General features: G+C 49.0%; 2 protein-coding genes across 8 annotated transcripts in view; both read right to left on the bottom strand.

The window, feature by feature from the left end:
- Positions 1-1,012: 1,012 nt before the first annotated feature.
- Positions 1,013-11,851, bottom strand: RIN1 (Ras and Rab interactor 1). Of its 3 annotated transcripts, none has more exons than XM_081891773.1 (7): positions 11,016-11,851; positions 10,291-10,365; positions 5,054-5,234; positions 4,271-4,385; positions 4,047-4,119; positions 3,299-3,390; positions 1,013-2,144 (listed from the first exon to the last, which is right to left on the bottom strand). In XM_081891773.1, the coding sequence occupies exons 2-7, from the start codon at positions 10,359-10,361 to the stop codon at positions 1,519-1,521; spliced, it is 1,158 nt and encodes a 385-aa protein (XP_081747899.1). In that variant the 5' UTR covers positions 10,362-10,365; positions 11,016-11,851; the 3' UTR covers positions 1,013-1,518. The 3 variants fall into 3 exon arrangements, with proteins under 3 accessions (XP_081747899.1, XP_081747901.1, XP_081747900.1); XM_081891775.1 differs by lacking the exon at positions 10,291-10,365 and adding an exon at positions 9,156-9,216 and having other exon boundaries at positions 11,016-11,838; XM_081891774.1 differs by lacking the exon at positions 10,291-10,365 and having other exon boundaries at positions 11,016-11,527.
- Positions 11,852-15,704: 3,853 nt separating this feature from the next.
- BRMS1 (BRMS1 transcriptional repressor and anoikis regulator) overlaps positions 15,705-16,749 on the bottom strand; it is an 18,278-nt gene continuing 17,233 nt past the window's right edge. For all 5 annotated transcript variants that reach the window (XM_081892847.1, XM_081892848.1, XM_081892846.1 and 2 more), the window contains one exon: positions 15,705-16,174. In XM_081892847.1, coding sequence (XP_081748973.1) covers positions 16,057-16,174 — 118 coding nt within the window. In that variant the 3' untranslated portion in view covers positions 15,705-16,056. The remainder of the gene's footprint in view (positions 16,175-16,749) is intronic.

Below are 16,749 nucleotides of genomic sequence, written 5' to 3'. Positions count from 1 at the left end.
CTGATGGGAAACTTGCAAGCAGAACTTGCAAGCCCAAGAGTGCTCTCCCCGCTATGGTTTCCAGCAACTGGCATTCAGAAGCATTACTGCATACCCTCCAACATTTTCCCAATGAAAAATGGGACATCTTATTTCATGATGATGATAATAGTAATAATAATAATAATAATAATAATAATAATAATAATAATAATAATAATTTATTATTTGTATCCTGCCCATCTGACTGGGTTGCCCCAGGCACTCTGGGCAGCTTCCAACATAGATAAAAACATAATGAAACAGTAAACATTTTTTAAGAAAAAAAAATTCTATGTAGGGCTGCTTTCAGATGTCTTCTAAAGGTTGTATCTCCTTGGCTCAGGGGTTGCATTACTCCATACCCTCCAACTTTTCTCCAATGGAAATAGGGATGTCTTTAGGAAAAGTGGGACATTCCAGGATCAAATCAGAAACCTGTAAATCCAGGACTGTTACTAGAAAATAGGGACAGCTAGAGGGTCCGTTTCTGCCTCTGACCATGGAAGCAGAGCTAGCCATTGATAGTCTTATCTTATCCCTGTTACGTGGGATCTGTTCCTTTTTATTGTACAAGATCTGCATTAATGGTAAAACCCATGTAGGGAGCTTAAGCCCACAACCCAATACCTACTTACTTAGACTCATGGAATTGTAGAGTTGGAAGGGCCCTCTAGTCCAACCCCCTGCAATGCAGGAATCTTTTGCCCAACGTGGGACTCGAACTCGCGACCCTGAGATTAAGCGTCTGGTGCTCTATCCCCAGCAACTGAGCTATCCCCACGATGCAAAATATGTGTCAGAAGAAAGGCTCATTGAACTGAGCAAGATTTACTTCCCGGTAGGCAATGTGGTGAAAATCACTTTTAATAGTTAAATAAGAATATAAAGGGTATCTTTATAGTCCCCCCCCCTCTGCCAACATTTTATTTTACAGGGTCTTTGTCTGTCTATACTGGTGTTATTTATATGCATTTGATCAATAAACAAAGTATTTCCGTGTTAAGAAATTGTAGTTTATATTTATTAACAGCAAAACATGACTCAGCAATGGTGTAACACTCTTCCCCCTCTAGGAGAAAGGACATCAAACAGCAATAAGTTTAGTTTAAAAAAACTAAAGGTGCAAGGGAAAAAAAACACAAGAAAAGTTCCAGTAGCTTATTGGATGCAATTATATTTTGGGTGGGGAGCCTGTAGCCTTCCAGATGTTGTGAAACTACAAATCCCATCCACCCTGCTGGCAAATGGAAAGCCAGAGCGCCAACCCTCCCCGTCCTTCGATTACATTTTCTTCTCTCTCTCTCTCTCCTACCTCTCCGAAGCATTGAAGGCTAGAGTGTCGCTCCCTGGCTCCAGATTCCCATTCAAAAACTAGGATAGGACCCATTCACCCACTTGCTCTAATAATGTTGACATCCTTGCCTTCTTTGGGAACACCTCCTGGCCCCGTTTGCGTCATCAAAGTCCCCCTAAAAGTCCAGCTCCAGGAATCGGCGCTCAAGAAGGCTCGGAAGACGGAAGAAGGCAGCCTTTTACTCCGTTGCCAAACCTGCCCCTTTCTTGTTCCTGAAAAAAGTGACCCAAGCAAGATAACCCTGACTGGTCCTCTTCCGTAACATGCAGTGGCTGCTGTGAAGAAGGACCAGGGGTTAAAGGGCGCCCAGCTTGACCCATAAGCTCCTCCTTCTTGCTCTGGGGTATGCTGTAAGTTTCCAACCTCGCTGCAGCCTGTGAGGAATCTTGAGGGAAAGGGTTGCGGTTGGGTAACTGGTTTCTCCCACCGGAGACAGGAGGGTGGGGCAGGTTCTTTTTCTTCTTTTTCCCAACGGGAATGGGGGGCGGTGGGACTGCTGGTGGGGACAGGGGGCTGACAGCCTCTGTGGACACTTGGACCTTGACGTTGTTCTTGAAGCCCTGGCGCCGGGTGCCCACATCCTTGTGCAGTGTTCCGTCAGCTGGCGGGGGGGTTGGAATATCATGGGATCTGGCGGGTTGTCCACAAACCAGCTTGGCACAGCTCCCCACCTGGTTGTCGCTCGTGGGGCCCATGTCCGGGCTGGAAAGAGGCGCCGGCGGAATAGGCCTGCTGAAATCCTTAGTGTTCAGGGATGAGCTCCAAAATTCTGGAGGCAGGGAATGAGGATAAAAAGAGAGAGAACAAACTGTGTTTAAAAAAGTATTTGCTGGGTGCTCAAAGCCCTAGCCTGGCTATGATTATCTTTGTCAGGCCAGAAAAAAGAAGAAGGTGGAGATGCATTGGTTGTGGTTGCTAGGCAACCACTGGGAGCAATCTGCATCCATCAGTGACTAATATTGTTAGGAAGCAGTTTTATACTTGAGCCACATCTGCACCTTTATATTTAAGAGTTGTACTGTACTGCTTGAAACAGTCATGGCTTCCCCTCAAAGAATCCTGGGAAACTGTAGTTTATGGTTGCTGAAAGATATTGAGAGACCCCCGCCCTTCTTCCCCTCAAAAAGTTGCATTCAACAAACTGCAGTTCCCAGATTTTTTTGTGGGAAGCTACAACTGTCAAAGAGGCATAATACGGCTTTCAGTGCAGAAGTGGCCTTGATCAGTACAGTGTTACCTCAGGTTAATAACTTAATTCGTTCTGGAGGTCTGTTCTTAACCTGACACTGTTCTTAACCTGAGGTACCACTTTAGCTAATGGGCCTCCCAGCACCGCCGTGACGCAATTTCTGTTCTCATCCTGAAGCAAAGTTCTTAACCCGAGGTACTATTTCTGGGTTAGCGGAGTCTGTAACCTGCAGCGTCTGTAACCTGAGGTGCCACTGTAATGTTTCTTGGGTGGTCATCTGGCTGGATGTGGCCTCCCAGACCTCTCTGTTTGGCCTTTGGGATTCCCCCAGGCCTTGCCTCTGACTTGCCCTGCCTCACACCCCCCTTGAGTGTCTTTTGCTTGGCTGAAAATCTGCCCTAGAGCTCTTGCTTGGATGAAAGTCAGGGAGGGGAGGTATCTCTGGAAACTTAGCCAACTGTAGGATTAGTTGCTCCACCCACTTTTCCCACTGGCCTCACCCACTTTTGGTAAGTGGACCTCAGGAAATAATGCAGCCCGTGAGATGGAGAAGGTTCTCCACCCCTGACCCGCCCCCCCCCCCCGTCACTGAGCTGTGTATCCCCCACCCCTGTCAAGGAGCCTAGGGGGTTAAAAGCCAGGCAGGTGAGTGTGGGGTGCTGAAGTGGGGTTGCTGTTCAGGGTTTGGTGCTGGATGGAGATTTCTACCACCGAGTCAACACTGAGCCACTCACCAAGCCCCAAGTGAGCGATGGCCTCCAGCTGCTGGCAGGATGAGGCCTCCCAGATGAGCAGAGGAAGGCGCAGAGAGAGAGGAAGGATGTCCCTGAGGCAGTGGGCAGGGGGAGGGAAGAAGAGAAAGTCTGTCAAAACTCAGCCAGAACTTTGAAGAAAAAACAATGCACTTGGAAACCAGAAACCAGAACATTCAATTTATATCTTTTTCTAAGCGGGAAATCATAGATTTGGAAGGAACCACAAGAGTAATCTAGTCCAACCTTCTGCAGTTCAGAAATCTTTCATCCAACATGGGGTCGTGGGCGTAGCCAGGATTTTTGTTAGGGGGGCAGAACTGATGTGATTGGTCAGTTAGTTAAGTTTTTCTATTGTTTTACTTGATGGGGGCAGCTGCTCCCTGCCCCCCCCCCTTGGCTACACCCATGACTGGGGCTCAAACCCACAACCCTGAGATTAACATCTGGAGAGTCACTCCCAACACCTGGAGGGTCACAAGTTCCCCATCCCTGGGCTACACTGACCAGCATTCCAGAGTTTCAGGTGGTGTCTTTCACAGTCACACCTGGCCATACCTACAGTGATTGTGCTCAACCCCTGTGCCCTGACACTTCCCTCAAAAGCTGACATTTTAAAAGGAGATGGTCAGATAGGAGCACTAGACAATTCACTCAAGAACCTTCTCCCCTCATATATATATATATATTCAGGAGCCATAGGGGTCTCCAAAGGTGGCAAGCCACTTACGGTGTTATGCAGTAGGAAGCAATGAGGTGCAGGAGGCTGGGGAAGGTCAAATCCGAGCCCTCTAGGAAGATGACTGGAGAACATAAGAAACAGATGGAGAAAAGTTAACCCCGGGTCAGAGTTGGGACGAATTTCCTCCCCAAAATTCTCCTCCATGAAAATTATTCCCAGAACACTTGAATAATCCCCCGAACTCGCAAGGCAAATGCATTCGCCACCCTCACCTGCACGCTCCTGGCATAAGCAATGGGTCGTCACAAAAGCCGGCGATGAATTGTCGGGGAGGCGTAAACACAGGACTTGACATTGCCGCGTATTTGATCTCCGCACTAAAAATGTCTGGGAGTGGGGAGAAGGGGGAAGAGAAGCACGAAAGCAGGTTAAGGTAGACTATAATAACGGACACACAGACAGCAGCATCATTAGGTGGGAAGAGGTTCCAAATGCTAACTTTTTAAAAAAATGCAAAATCTGTAGAATATACCAAGAATATACCAAGAAATCACGGCTGCATTTGGATTACCTTTTTCTTGCAGGTGGGGTGCTGGTGTTATAAATTTCCTGTATGAGCGAAGGGATTAAAGTAGATGGCGTGTGAGGCCCACTCTGATTCTATGGCCACAATGAATTCTGGGAACTATAGTTTTTTAAGGGTGCTGAGAATTGTTAGGGGGCCCCTATTCCCCTCACAGCGCTACATTTTCCAGAGTCGCCTGTGAAGACGGATTGACTGTTAAACCATTCTGGGAGTTCTGCCTTCTCACTTTTGTGGAAATGGAGACATCCAACAGGTGAAGCTGTCTCCCTCACAAATGCATTCCTACACTGCAGCCTGAATTTCAGACGTTCAGGTGCTTCCTGAATGGAAAGGAGCCTCTGTCGAAAGGGAAACGTTGCAGCCCAAGCCAGTGGGGCAGAGGTCACTCAGAGTATGCTCAGAAGAACTATTCTCATCACTCCTATGCTCTAAAGTGGGGTGCTAATGACGAAACCGTGTCGACCCTCACCCCGGGAGGTTCACGCTGAAGGATGTGAAGTGCAGCGGCCGAGTTGATGCCCAGCTGGAGCCAAACTGGCTGAGTGAGGCGCAGTCGTCCCACGAGGCTGATGCTCCGGGGGGAGGCCACCGTCCCGTGCCGTGGGTTGGCATAAGGCTCGGGATAGTCATAGATCGGATTCCGAGTCATCCTGCAAGGGAACAAAAACCTCCCCTGAGTCCAGCATCAGGAACTGAAAGGCGCGCAAACAACAGGCAACCCAAGAGACCTGCCCTGCTTAGCATGACTTTACTTTATTCTTGCAAAAGTTAAAATTTTACACAGGAGATTCTTCCAAATCCTAGGACCCCCCCCCCGTGGGTTCTTTAAATAACTTTTTCTACTGTGTATTATAAATCCATCTAGTTTACCGTCCTCCAGTGTATCCAAAGTCTATGTATCATTGCAAGAGTTATTTAAAGCCTGCCAAAGAGTTCAAGTGTTTACAGTGGTCTTTCAAATACAGTCTATATTTGCCCCACTCTCTGTTGAAGTTTTGGTCCTCCTGATTTCTGATTTCCCTGGTCAATCTTGCCATCTCTGCATAGTCTAATAATTTCATCTGCCAGTCTTGCTTTATTTCATTTCTATCCTGTGACAGCCAGGCACCTCAAGATTGGCAGGGGCTCAGCCCTGTCCCAACATACTTTGAGGGGTGTCTGCAAGCCCATAGATTTGGTGCCTATGGCTTTTGAAGCACATTTGAAGTGCATGTTTCCTCCTCAGAGAATTATGGGCGTTGTAGTCTGTTAAGGTTTGCTGAGAATAGTAACTCTGTGAGGGGTAAATGGCAGTGCCAGGAATTCCTGAGGGAAAGAATGTGCTTGAAAGGCATTGCTGTGTACGCAGCCTTTGAGTGTATACTTGTGGCTGAAATGTGACAGAGCACCTGGGGCACAGGAAGCTGTCTTGCATGGCGTCTAAAGGCTGGTCCGCCTAGCTCAGTATTGTCTATGCTGACTCAATGGCAGACCTACATTTTGGGGGCCCTGAAGCTTGAACTGTCTTGGGGGCCCCTTCGCAACCAGCAATGAGGTCTGTGTCACCACTGTTATCATCTTTGGTGGTGTTGTTCCACGACAGATCACTACATTTTTATAACATTGGTGCTACGGACTTGTTAAGTTGTGGGTGAACATATCAGACTACACAGCAATTCTTCAGACAGCTCTTGTTTATTCACAGGCCAGAACAGAACAGAACTGAAGGGTTCAGCCAGCCTGCTTATATAGAGCTCCACTACAACGCAACAGGAACCACTTTCTGTAACTATCCAATCACTGAATGTCACTTTCAATTCCTTATTTGCATATGTGGACCTGAGTGAAAACTATCTACAGTATTCCCCTGTTGGCCCAGGGTGAGAACTTCAGTACATAACAGGACTCAAAACTAGTTGAAATATAGACAACAACAAAATGAGTCAATTCAAGTTGTGGGACTCAAATTGGGTCTACCAGACCCTCATTTTTAAAGCAACGTGGGCAAAAGTTGCTTCTGGGGCCCCTTCAGGATTGAGAGTCTCTGAAGCTTAAACTTCATGGATTTCATAGTAGATCCATTCCTACACTGGCTGGCAGCATCTCTCCAGCAGAGAAAGGTCTTCCCCAACCCTACCTCGAAAGAGAGAGAGAGAAAGAGAGAGAGAAACATCAAGGGGGGTGGGGTGAGAGGGAAGGATATCTGGCAAGCACCAAGGAAGGCCTACAGACATATGTGTGCCCATGGCTAGGACACTAGCAGCCACAATGGCCATTTTCTTCCTCCACTGTCAGAGGCAGTATGGCTCTGGAAATCGTAGTATGGAAATTGCAAGTGGGTAGATTCAGGATTTCCAGACGTATCTGGTTGGCTAGCGTGAGAACAGGATGCTGAACTTAGATGGGTCTTTGGCCCTGGTCCTCTTTTTATGTTAGATGGAGAAACAGCTCCGTCCTATGCGTTTTATTTTCATACTCTGCAGAAATCCAACAGGTGCAGATTATCCTTGTGTGGAAATACAAAGAGACCTGTTGAGTTTCTGCAGCACCATCGCATTGTTGTTGGGTTTTTTTAAGCACAGGAGCATGCCAGGGAGGGGAAAGTTGCAACCCTCTGCAGAGACACAGCTGGATCGAACATGAGCTGAAGGCGGGAGCCATCCTCGAGCTGTTACAAAACACAGCGGGGGCGAGAGACGAGAAAGTAAGGCAGGCTATGAATCAGCTCCGTGGCATGAGAAGCTGCAATTTGGAGACAGGGGAGGAGCACAGCATTGAGTGGAGAAGCCTGTGGAAATGGGCCTCCCACTGGGGTGGGGAGAGCTAACCCCTTTGTCCTCACCCCCAACCCAAAACAAAGCTGAAAAAGCTTGGCTTAACGACCCCCTTTGTTCCATTTGCCATCTCTCCCACCCACAAGTTCCTTAACCACCATCACATGTATAAAGCACATGGCATTTTCCATGTGCTATCAATACAATTTTTAAAAAAATAAAATAAGGCAGTTTCCTGACTGCAGGCTCAGCCATCTCAAAGGCATGACACAGAAGGAAAAGGAATGGGGAGGGAAGAGGAAAGCAAGCATGGGAACAGGGTGATGGAAGGAGTCTGGTTAAATCTCCCCCAAGCTGTGATATTCTTGCTTATGGCTTTCGTTTAGCTAATTTGGCAGCTCACGGGAAAATAAAAACAGCAACAATAAAATACACTAAAACTCCTTTAAAATAATAGTAAAAATAAATCAAGGAAAAAATGAAACGGGCCATGTAAATATCATAGAATCATAGAGTTGGAAGGGATCCCTAGGGTCATCAAACCCAACCCACTGTGATGCAGGAATCATACATGACAGGTGACCATCCAGCGCTGAGGGCCTTCTGGCAGTTCCCTTACTGCAAGAAGTGAGGTTACAGGGAACCAGGCAGAGGGCCTTCTCGGCAGCGGTGCCCACCCTGTGGAACACCCTCCTATCAGATGTCATGGAAATAAACAACTATCTGGCTTTTAGAAGACATCTGAAGGCAGCCCTGTTTAGGGAAGTTTTTAATGTTTGAAGTTTTAATCTGTTTTTAATGTTCTGTTGGGAGCTGCCCAAAGTGGCTCGGGAAACCCAGATGGGCAGGGTATAAATAATAAAATTATTATTATTATTATTAAATATGTGTGAATGAACTATATTTCTTAAAGACACACCATTCTCCCCTGTGCCTCATTCCAAAGGAGCACAAAACCTGGTTAGGTGCCAAGGGCCCGCCAGCAACAAGGGGGGTTAGAAGTGAGATCTGTGTTTCCTAGAGGAGAAGGCCTGGGAGCAAAAGTGTGCCTGAAGTCAATGCACTCCCTGAGCAGTTCCAGGGGATGGACCAGCAGGAGGAGAGACAAAAGAAAGCAGCAGCAGAAGCGAGATGAAAGCAGCGGCAAGCAGAGCGTGGGAGACAACAAGTGCTATATTCACGGCTGGCAATTCATAATACTGTAATAATACTAAACAGTCATCAAGGTGTCTCCTGAGCTGCAGTGCTTGTGGTTGGGGAAACCATGGACCCTGGCAGTTCTACAATGTCCTCTTCTCAAAAGACCCTCCTAATGGAGCCAATAGGTGTTTTCTTTCCCTCCCCACTGCAAGCCTAATTGTGGCACAAGAGGGGGAGGGGGGGAAGGTCACACAGGTAGGGAAGGTTAAGAGTCGTCAACAGGCTCATCACAGCTATCTGCCAATCACCCATTCCCACCACCCTTCTGAGTAATACCCCTCCCCACCTTCTCACTATATAGAAGGGTCTGGAAACTTCTGTTTCAGTGTATCTGAAGAAGTGTGCATGCACACGAAAGCTCATACCAAGAACTAACTTAGTTGGTCTTTAAGGTGCTACTGGAAGGGATTTTTTTTGTTTTGAGGTAGGGAAGGGTTAATCTTTCATTTCCCAGCTATGACATACAATCCTCAAACACACACACATCCACCTCACACAATATTTAGGGGGAGGGGGTTTTGGGGGAGGAACCTATCAGATCCATCTGTTGCAATGGATCAGGCTAGGACTGATTTGAATCTCTTCTCAGCCACCCATAAAGCCCAGCGGGTGACCTACCTGATTTAGTTGTGAGGCTAAAATGGGGAGGGGGGCAAACCACGTATGCTGCCTTGAGCTCCTAGTGTGGGAAAGCAGGCTATAAATGTAAGAAACAAAAGAAAATGAAGTCCAACTACCTCACAGGGTTGTTGGAAGGTGGGGGAAGAGAGCCACTCCAGGCGATGGGAACTTGAGCCAGTTAGCCAAAAATGCTGGGCTCAGCTAGGCCAGGCTCCCATAGTACAGTTGGTAGAGCATGAGACTCTTAATCTCGGGGCCGGGGTTTTGAGCCACGCATTGGGCAAGAAGATTCCTACATTCACACAGGGGGCTGGACTAGTGACCCTCATGTCCCTTCCAATTCTACAATTCTATAATCCATCCCCACAACTCTTGACATGCACAGGGGGCGGGCGGCAGGAGTGACATCAACATAAGGCCAAAGATGAGGTGCAGAATCACATGCAAAGACATGTGGGAAGAGGGAAAGAGGAAGAATGGTGTTTCCTTCCTTCCTTCCTCCTGACATCGTATAATTGGGGGCCTTTCAATTGGAGCTGGACAAGGCCTTGTTTGCCAATAATACACAAATCCTGGGCTGGGGAACCTGGTGCCCTCCAAACAGTAGACTCAAACTCCTGTCAGCCCCTGCTAGCAAGGCCAGCGGTCAGGGATGGGTGTTTGTTTGTGTTGTCCATGAAGATCCCCCGACCAGCATCCCACTCTTGAGCTCAGCAACCCAGGAACCAAACCTCCCACCTTTCACCAGTGAACACCAGTAAGCCCATTTCTGCAAACCCAAAAGTCTTAGTGCCCAAGGACCATCTAAGATATAATAGCTGTGAGATGCCCCCCAGGGACATGGGTAAGCATCCCGCTCAGTCCTACTCAGAGTAGAACCCTTTGAAATCAATGGCTGCGAGACTGACTTAAGTTTTGATTTCAACGGGTCTATTAAGAGTAGGACTGAGCTGGATACAACCCTATGCATGCTGACTCCGGCACAACCCCTCACTGAGTTCTGGAGTAGGGGGGCAGGTTAAGAGAGTGTAGGGTCAGGGCCAGTGTGGCTCAGCATGTCAAGGCTGCGATTTAGAAGACTTGGGTTCAAAATCCCCAGCCATGAAGCCTTGGGCCAGGCACAACTTCTCACCTTAAGTCTACCTCGCAGCGTTGTTGTAGGATAAAAAACGGGGAGGGAGAAAGTGCTGTGCGCCACATCATATCCCTTGGAGGAGAGGTAGGATACTGCAGAATAAAATAAAGCTTTCCCAGTGCCCCCAGACGCTAGCAACCCACTTAATCCAGAGTGACTCCCATCCTCTGGCGCCAGATACAGAAGGAGGCTTGTCCCTTCACCCCAGGGATGGGGGAACCGGCAACTGCTCCACGGATTTTGCTGAAATCCAGCTCTTCACAGCCCTGACCACTGGCCATGCATGCCGGCTGTTGGGAGCTGGGTTTGAACATCCCCTGGGGGAGCAACGGGAGAGTCTTAACTTTTTCTTCCTCTGCCATGCGGCTGAGAAACCAGAGCTGGAAATGACCTCAGGAGTCTCAGCTCCCAGTTCCTTCCTGATCAGCAGCACACCCCAGTATAACATCCCCGCACAAAACACACGCGCAGCACACTTTCTAGCAACGGGACTACAGAGGTGGCCTCCACGTGACCAGCTGTATCCTTTAGACGGCACTGCCCTCCCCGAAGCAAGGAGTCCACAAACCAGGAAATCAACTGCTGCGGGGAAGCGCCGTTGGCACCAGTTCCCAGCAATCGAGTTTGGTCAATAGAGGAAGGGAGGGAATTCCCATCTACAACGCGCCCCCCCTAAACCAGGGTACCCCAAGCAAGCCCCCCTCCCCATCCTCGCCACTCACCTCTCCTCTCTCCGGCAACTCCACGGCGTGCTCCTTTGCCTCCCCTATTGCACTCGGTTTCTCTCTCGGCTGCGCTCATCTCAGCTGCCTGAAGACGTCTTGGCTGAGATCCAGCTCCGGGGCGAGGCTTGGGCAAGCGGCACCGGGAAGGAGGGTGGGCACCTGGCACTCAACAACAAACTCTTACTTCATGGGCTGAAATCTTGAGAAGGCTGAGCTCACCGCAGGGCTCCTGCCACGGAAGAGGCGGCTGGCTTTGCAAAATGCCAAGGAGCAGCAGCAGCAGCAGATTTCACAGAATCATAAAATGGTTAGAAGTTGGAAGGGACCCCTGGGGTCATCTAGTCCAACCCCCTGCAATGCAGGAATCTTTTTGCCCAGTGTGAGGCTCGAACTCACGCCCCTGAGGTAAAGAGTCTCATGCTCTTACCAACTGAGCTATCTGGGTCAGTTTGATTGGAAATAGAAAAAGGGAAGAAAGCACAAAAAGGGGGGAGTCTCTGAGCAAGTGCAGAAAGCCTTCCATGTTTCAAATAGCTTTTACCAACTTAGGGCTCCCACGGTGATGGGATATGCAGCCAGAAACATCTGGAGAGTCTCAGATTGGCAAAGTTTGCTCCAGAAGTATTATTGTTTAGCAGGGAAGGCTTATTCAGATTCCCACTCTCATTTTCTTCTTCTTGCTATTTCTCTAGGTTTGTCAGGGAGCCCTAGAATGGAAAATCAGTTCCCAGAGTTCATCTCCCAAGTAGTGAGAATCACAGAATCGTAGGCTTGGAAGGGACCTCAAGGGTCATTTAGTCCAACCCCCTGCAATGCAGGAATCACAGCTAAAAAAGAGAAAAATGATAATAATGACTTTCCAAACAGTCTAAGGTAAGCCAAGGAAGGCATCTTCTCTGAGTGCTACCTGGCCAGAGGTGCTAAACTGGAATCAAATTGCCAGGCACTCTGTTGACAGTACAGTTTTAAAATTATGTTGAAAGAGGCAAAACGTTTCTTTCATTAGGGTAACAAGGAAGCATTCAATTTCCAACACTTTCCAAACAGGCCTGCAAAATAGCACTACATGGAACCCTGGAAAACATCTGCCAGTTGGGGACAATACTGAGCTGGTGGTTTAAACCAGCTCTTTATTCAGGATCGTGAGGACTAGACTATGTCATTTTTAGGGGAAGGGCCACAGAACAGTCCCTGGTTCAGTCCCTGGCAGCAACAGGTAGGACTGGGAAAGAGACATTGTGTGAAATCCTAGACGGCAGCTGCCGGTCAGTGCAGGCAAAACTAAATCCAATGGGCAAATGGTCTCACTTGTGGTGCCTCCAGACAAACTGTTTGCTGAGCAATCATCCTGAATTGCTTGTGGGGTGACCATACACTTTCCCATTAATCATTTGTTCAACCTACACCTTGCAGTGCTTTTCCCCATCACTTTCCAAACAGCAAAAAATCAGGTTTTTTGTTTTTTTAAAGTGGATTTATTGTGCTAGGGTGGCAGAGCACTTAAATGTCTTTTAATTTCTGGCATGCATCTTTCAGCCTGAGGGTCACACTCCCTTGTGGACAACAGCCAAGGGGCCGCTGCTCAGTGGTGGGCGGGGCCAGAGGGAAAAGGTCAAAGAGTGCATGCACTCTTCCTCTCCACATACTCCCATCCAGGCAAGTAAGAAGCATCGCAATTCAAGGAGTCATTCCAGCCAGGCCCAAAGCCCTAAAGATGGCTTGGGAACAGGGTCCATGAGGGGTGTCGCCTGGGGGAGTGCCCTGAGGGCTGAACAGAATCCTGGGTGCAGGTGGGCAACCACCAGCTCAGCTGCCACCTGCGGCCCCTCGCTTTATTTTGTGTGGCCCCTGGTGTGTCCAGAAGCTGCCCTAATCTTCTGCCCCAACACAGTTCCTGTTTCCATTGCCTCTCTCTCATTGCTGGTGGCTCCGCCCACTGCCGATATTCAGCCCCGCCCCCTGACAGGTCACCCCTGAAGGAATGTCGCCCTCTACCAAATAATATAGGTTGCAGCTTCCATGAAAAGCTTGCATTGCCCTTGCCAAACTACCCAAACATTTTATAAGGGAAGATCTCTACAGGGCAAAGGAACAAAGGAACCTGGGTGCCATAGCTCATGTCCCAGAGCTCAAAACAAGGCAGAAGTTCTACAGTGGTACCTCGGGTTACAGATGCTTCAGGTTACAGACTCTGCTAACCCAGAAATAGTACCTCGGGTTAAGAACTTTGCTTCAGGGTGAGAACAGAAATCGCACGGTGGCATCAGCGGCGGGAGGCCCCATTGGCTAAAGTGGTGCTTCAGGTTAAGAACAGTTTCAGGTTAAGAACGGACCTCCAGAACGAATTGAGTTCTTAACCCAAGGTACCACTGTATTTGCCAGACACAAGTAGGGCTGAATGAGGCAGTTCCTAAGTACAGTGGATGCTCGGGTTGCGAACGTGATCCGTGTGGGAGGCACATTCACAACCTGCAGCGCCATGTCTGCACACGCGCGGGTTGCAATTCGGCAAGCGCTGAAACCTGGAAGTAACCTGTTCCTGTACTTCCAGGTTTTGGCGCTTCCATATCATGAAAACATGCAACCTGAAGCGTCTGTAACCCAAGGTATGGCTGTATAGCTTCCTGCACAGCAGCCTCATTGCTTTGAGTTGCCTGTCAAGCATTCAAATGGGAACCACTCATCCCAGCTAATATGAGGTCAGGAAGGAATTTTCTTCCATCTTCAGCAAAATATTTCATTTTGGCCAGATGTTTTTTTGTTTTTTGTTTGTCTTCTTGAAGATCATCTTGGTCAAAGCCTCTGCTCACAACCCTTAATTGGCTCTTCTTGTTTAGCTGCAATAACGTTTTTCCATCTCTTCTGTTTTAGCACCTGAGAGTTTCTTGTTCGTTTCTGTGCTTTCTGAGAAGCAGAGCTTGTGAGCAAAGGAGAAATGGGCAGGAAAGAGACAGAACAAAGGTCTAGCCCTGCTTTGAAGAAAGAAGGAAGGAAGGAGCCACGGCGGGGAGTGGGTGGGGGGAGCGGGGTGGGGAAGGATCCGGTTGGTTGGTGGGAGTCAGGAATCCTTTGAGTCTTTCTGCTCTTGTTCCAGCTGCCTCGGCCAATTCCCTGGCAAAAACAACTTAAGAACTTAAGGAGAGCCCTGCAGGATGAGGCCAAACACCTTTGTAGTGCAGTATCCTCATGGTGGCCAGCCAGATGATTTTGGGGAAGCCCGAAAGCAGGACCTGAGAGCAACAGCAATTCTCCCCACTTGCAGTTCCCAGCAACTAGAATTCAGGGGCCTGTTGCCTTTGACAGCCGAGGGAGAAGAAAGTCATTATGGCTAGTAGCCATGGATACCCTCACCCCCCCATGAATTTCATTAAGCTTTTATATCAGTTGCCCAACACACACACACACACACGGCTGGACAATTATATATATCCAAAACCATTTTGTGAAGTCAATTTTTTGCTATCAGTTTCATAATTTCTGATCTGGCGACATACCACAGATCACAATGTGTCTGGCTGTGTGCTATGTGAAAATCACAATGTGGGGGGAAACCTTGAAGCCAGCCGATGCTTCTCTTCGATTTCTGCAGCCCCTGTTAACTCTGATGGCTCAGCTCTCCCCTGCCTCACGCAGGCTGGGGGGGGGGCACAGAGAATCACAAGGGCAGGCGCCGGCAAAATCACAAGATGGGAAAAACCGTGAAGCCAGCCAATGCCTCTCCATAGCTCCATGCTTATTTCAGGCATCGTGATCTTTTGGTACCGTATTTTTCACTCTATAAGACACACTTCCCCCATCCTAAAAATTAAGGGGAAATGTGTGTGCGTCTTATGGAGCGAATGCAGGCTGCGCAGCTATCCCAGAAGCCAGAAGAGCAAGAGGGATCGGTGCACACCAATCCCTTTTGCTCTCCTGGCTTCAGGGATAGCTCTGCAAAGCCTCCTGAGCAAAGAGGGAGGAGCGCTCCCTCTTCGCTCAGGAGGCTTTGCGTTGTTTTCTTGTTTCTTGTTTTCCTCCTCTAAAAACTAGGTGCATCTTATGGTCGGGTGAGTCTTATAGAGAGAAAAATACGGTATATCACGATGCTTAGATGGTGATATCTCAATGTTGAAAACCAGTTATCGCCCCGCCCTATGGTTCGCCTCTATAATAGTCCCATCCTTATGTCAGACATTGTGATTTATCCATATATTCCAATGTTTAGCTGATGATACATTGCGTTGCTGAAAACCATGTATCGCCTGGCCTTACAGATACCACCACTGCTACAGCCTCCTCAAAAGTAACAGGGAAGTGGTCAGGACAGTGGTAGCCAACCGAATGTTTGGAACTCCCATCAGCCCCAGCAAGCATGGACAATAATATGAGGACAATGGAGGTTGTAGGGTCTGCGATCTGCCTTCTAACTGCCATCTCTCCCTCCCAGTGGCGTAGTGTGGGTTGTCAGCACCCGGGGCAAGGCAAGTAATTTGTGCCCCCTAACCCTTGGATTTACGCCCCCTAACCCTAACCCCCAGATGTTGCGGCCGGTGCGGCCGGCCCCCCCTGCACTCCCCACACTATGTCACTGCTCCCTCCCTTCCCCCCACCCCACCCCAAATCAGCATTTTCTCCCTTCTCAGTCCAAACAAGCAAACCTCAGAGACAGCTGGTCTCCAATTAAAAAGCCAGGCCTGGAAGCTGGAGGGAGGTATTTCACTTTGGTGTTTTATTGGATGTTTCTTCCAGAAAGAAGGAGCTGCCGCCAACGCCCAGCCCCAAACACGGAGGGAGGGGCACGTACAAGCACAATCAAAACTGCCGCAGAACCAACAGGGGGCTGGAGGGGGAGGGCTCCACGCCAAGGGCCCCCGTCACTAGGGGCAGCGATGCTGGTATGATTCCAAGGTAACTGCAAGCAAGCCCTTCTCCCTTCCACCTGCTGCAGCCCAAACTGGGGTGGTTCGGGGTGGTCTTTGCTGCTCCGAAGTCCCTTGGTTTCCAAGAGAGAGAAGCTGTGCCTGTTCCAGGAGAAGCGAGAGAGCCAAAGTCTGTGCTGCTAGACCTTGCGCACGGAATACTTGCCCTTCTGGAGTTGCGAGACGTAGATTTTGGTCTTGCTGCCGTCTTCCCTGCGCAGCCAAACCTCCCCAGTGCTGATGGCAGTGATCACAGCCCTAGAGGAAAGGGAAAAGAGTCAGGGGTGGACAGGCAGAACGTTTGGAGGGGGGGGAAGGCAGCATCTCGAACAGGCCCTGATCTCAACATGCCAGCCGTCTCCAAACCTCACTCCAAAGGAACGCAGCTTATACCAAGTCGGACTACTGGCAATGGCTCTGCAAGGTTTCGAAAATGGAGTCTCTACATGGAGATGGGACCTGGGACCTCCTGGATGCAACAGAGGTTCTATATCGTGCTTCTATGACCCTTCCCATCTCTCAGGGAGAGACGGGAAGCAGGGGCTGCCCTTTGGATGATGCTGGAACACCAGCTGTGCTCATCCTCCTCTCCCTGAGATGGTCCACTCCATCCTAGCTGGTTGCAAGGATAAGTTTGTTACTTTGGGCCAAACTGGGTTTGAAAGGAGGCCTCTGCCACTGGCCAAGGCACCAAGGTCCACTGGGAGGCTGAACCTGCTCCCTCCCCAAAAGAATATCAGGGCAAGAAGAGGGACTCGCTGGACCCCATCGACTTGTCAAGTAAAGGAGAAACTGCCCCGATGCTTGCTTTCCTTCTGTTCTTTTTAAGTCAA

Source organism: Podarcis melisellensis (assembly GCF_964234715.1).
Source record: "Podarcis melisellensis genome assembly, chromosome: 16".
NCBI lineage: Eukaryota > Metazoa > Chordata > Lepidosauria > Squamata > Lacertidae > Podarcis > Podarcis melisellensis.
Note: the sequence above shows the minus strand (reverse complement) of the source record. Positions and strands in the feature narration are given on the sequence as shown.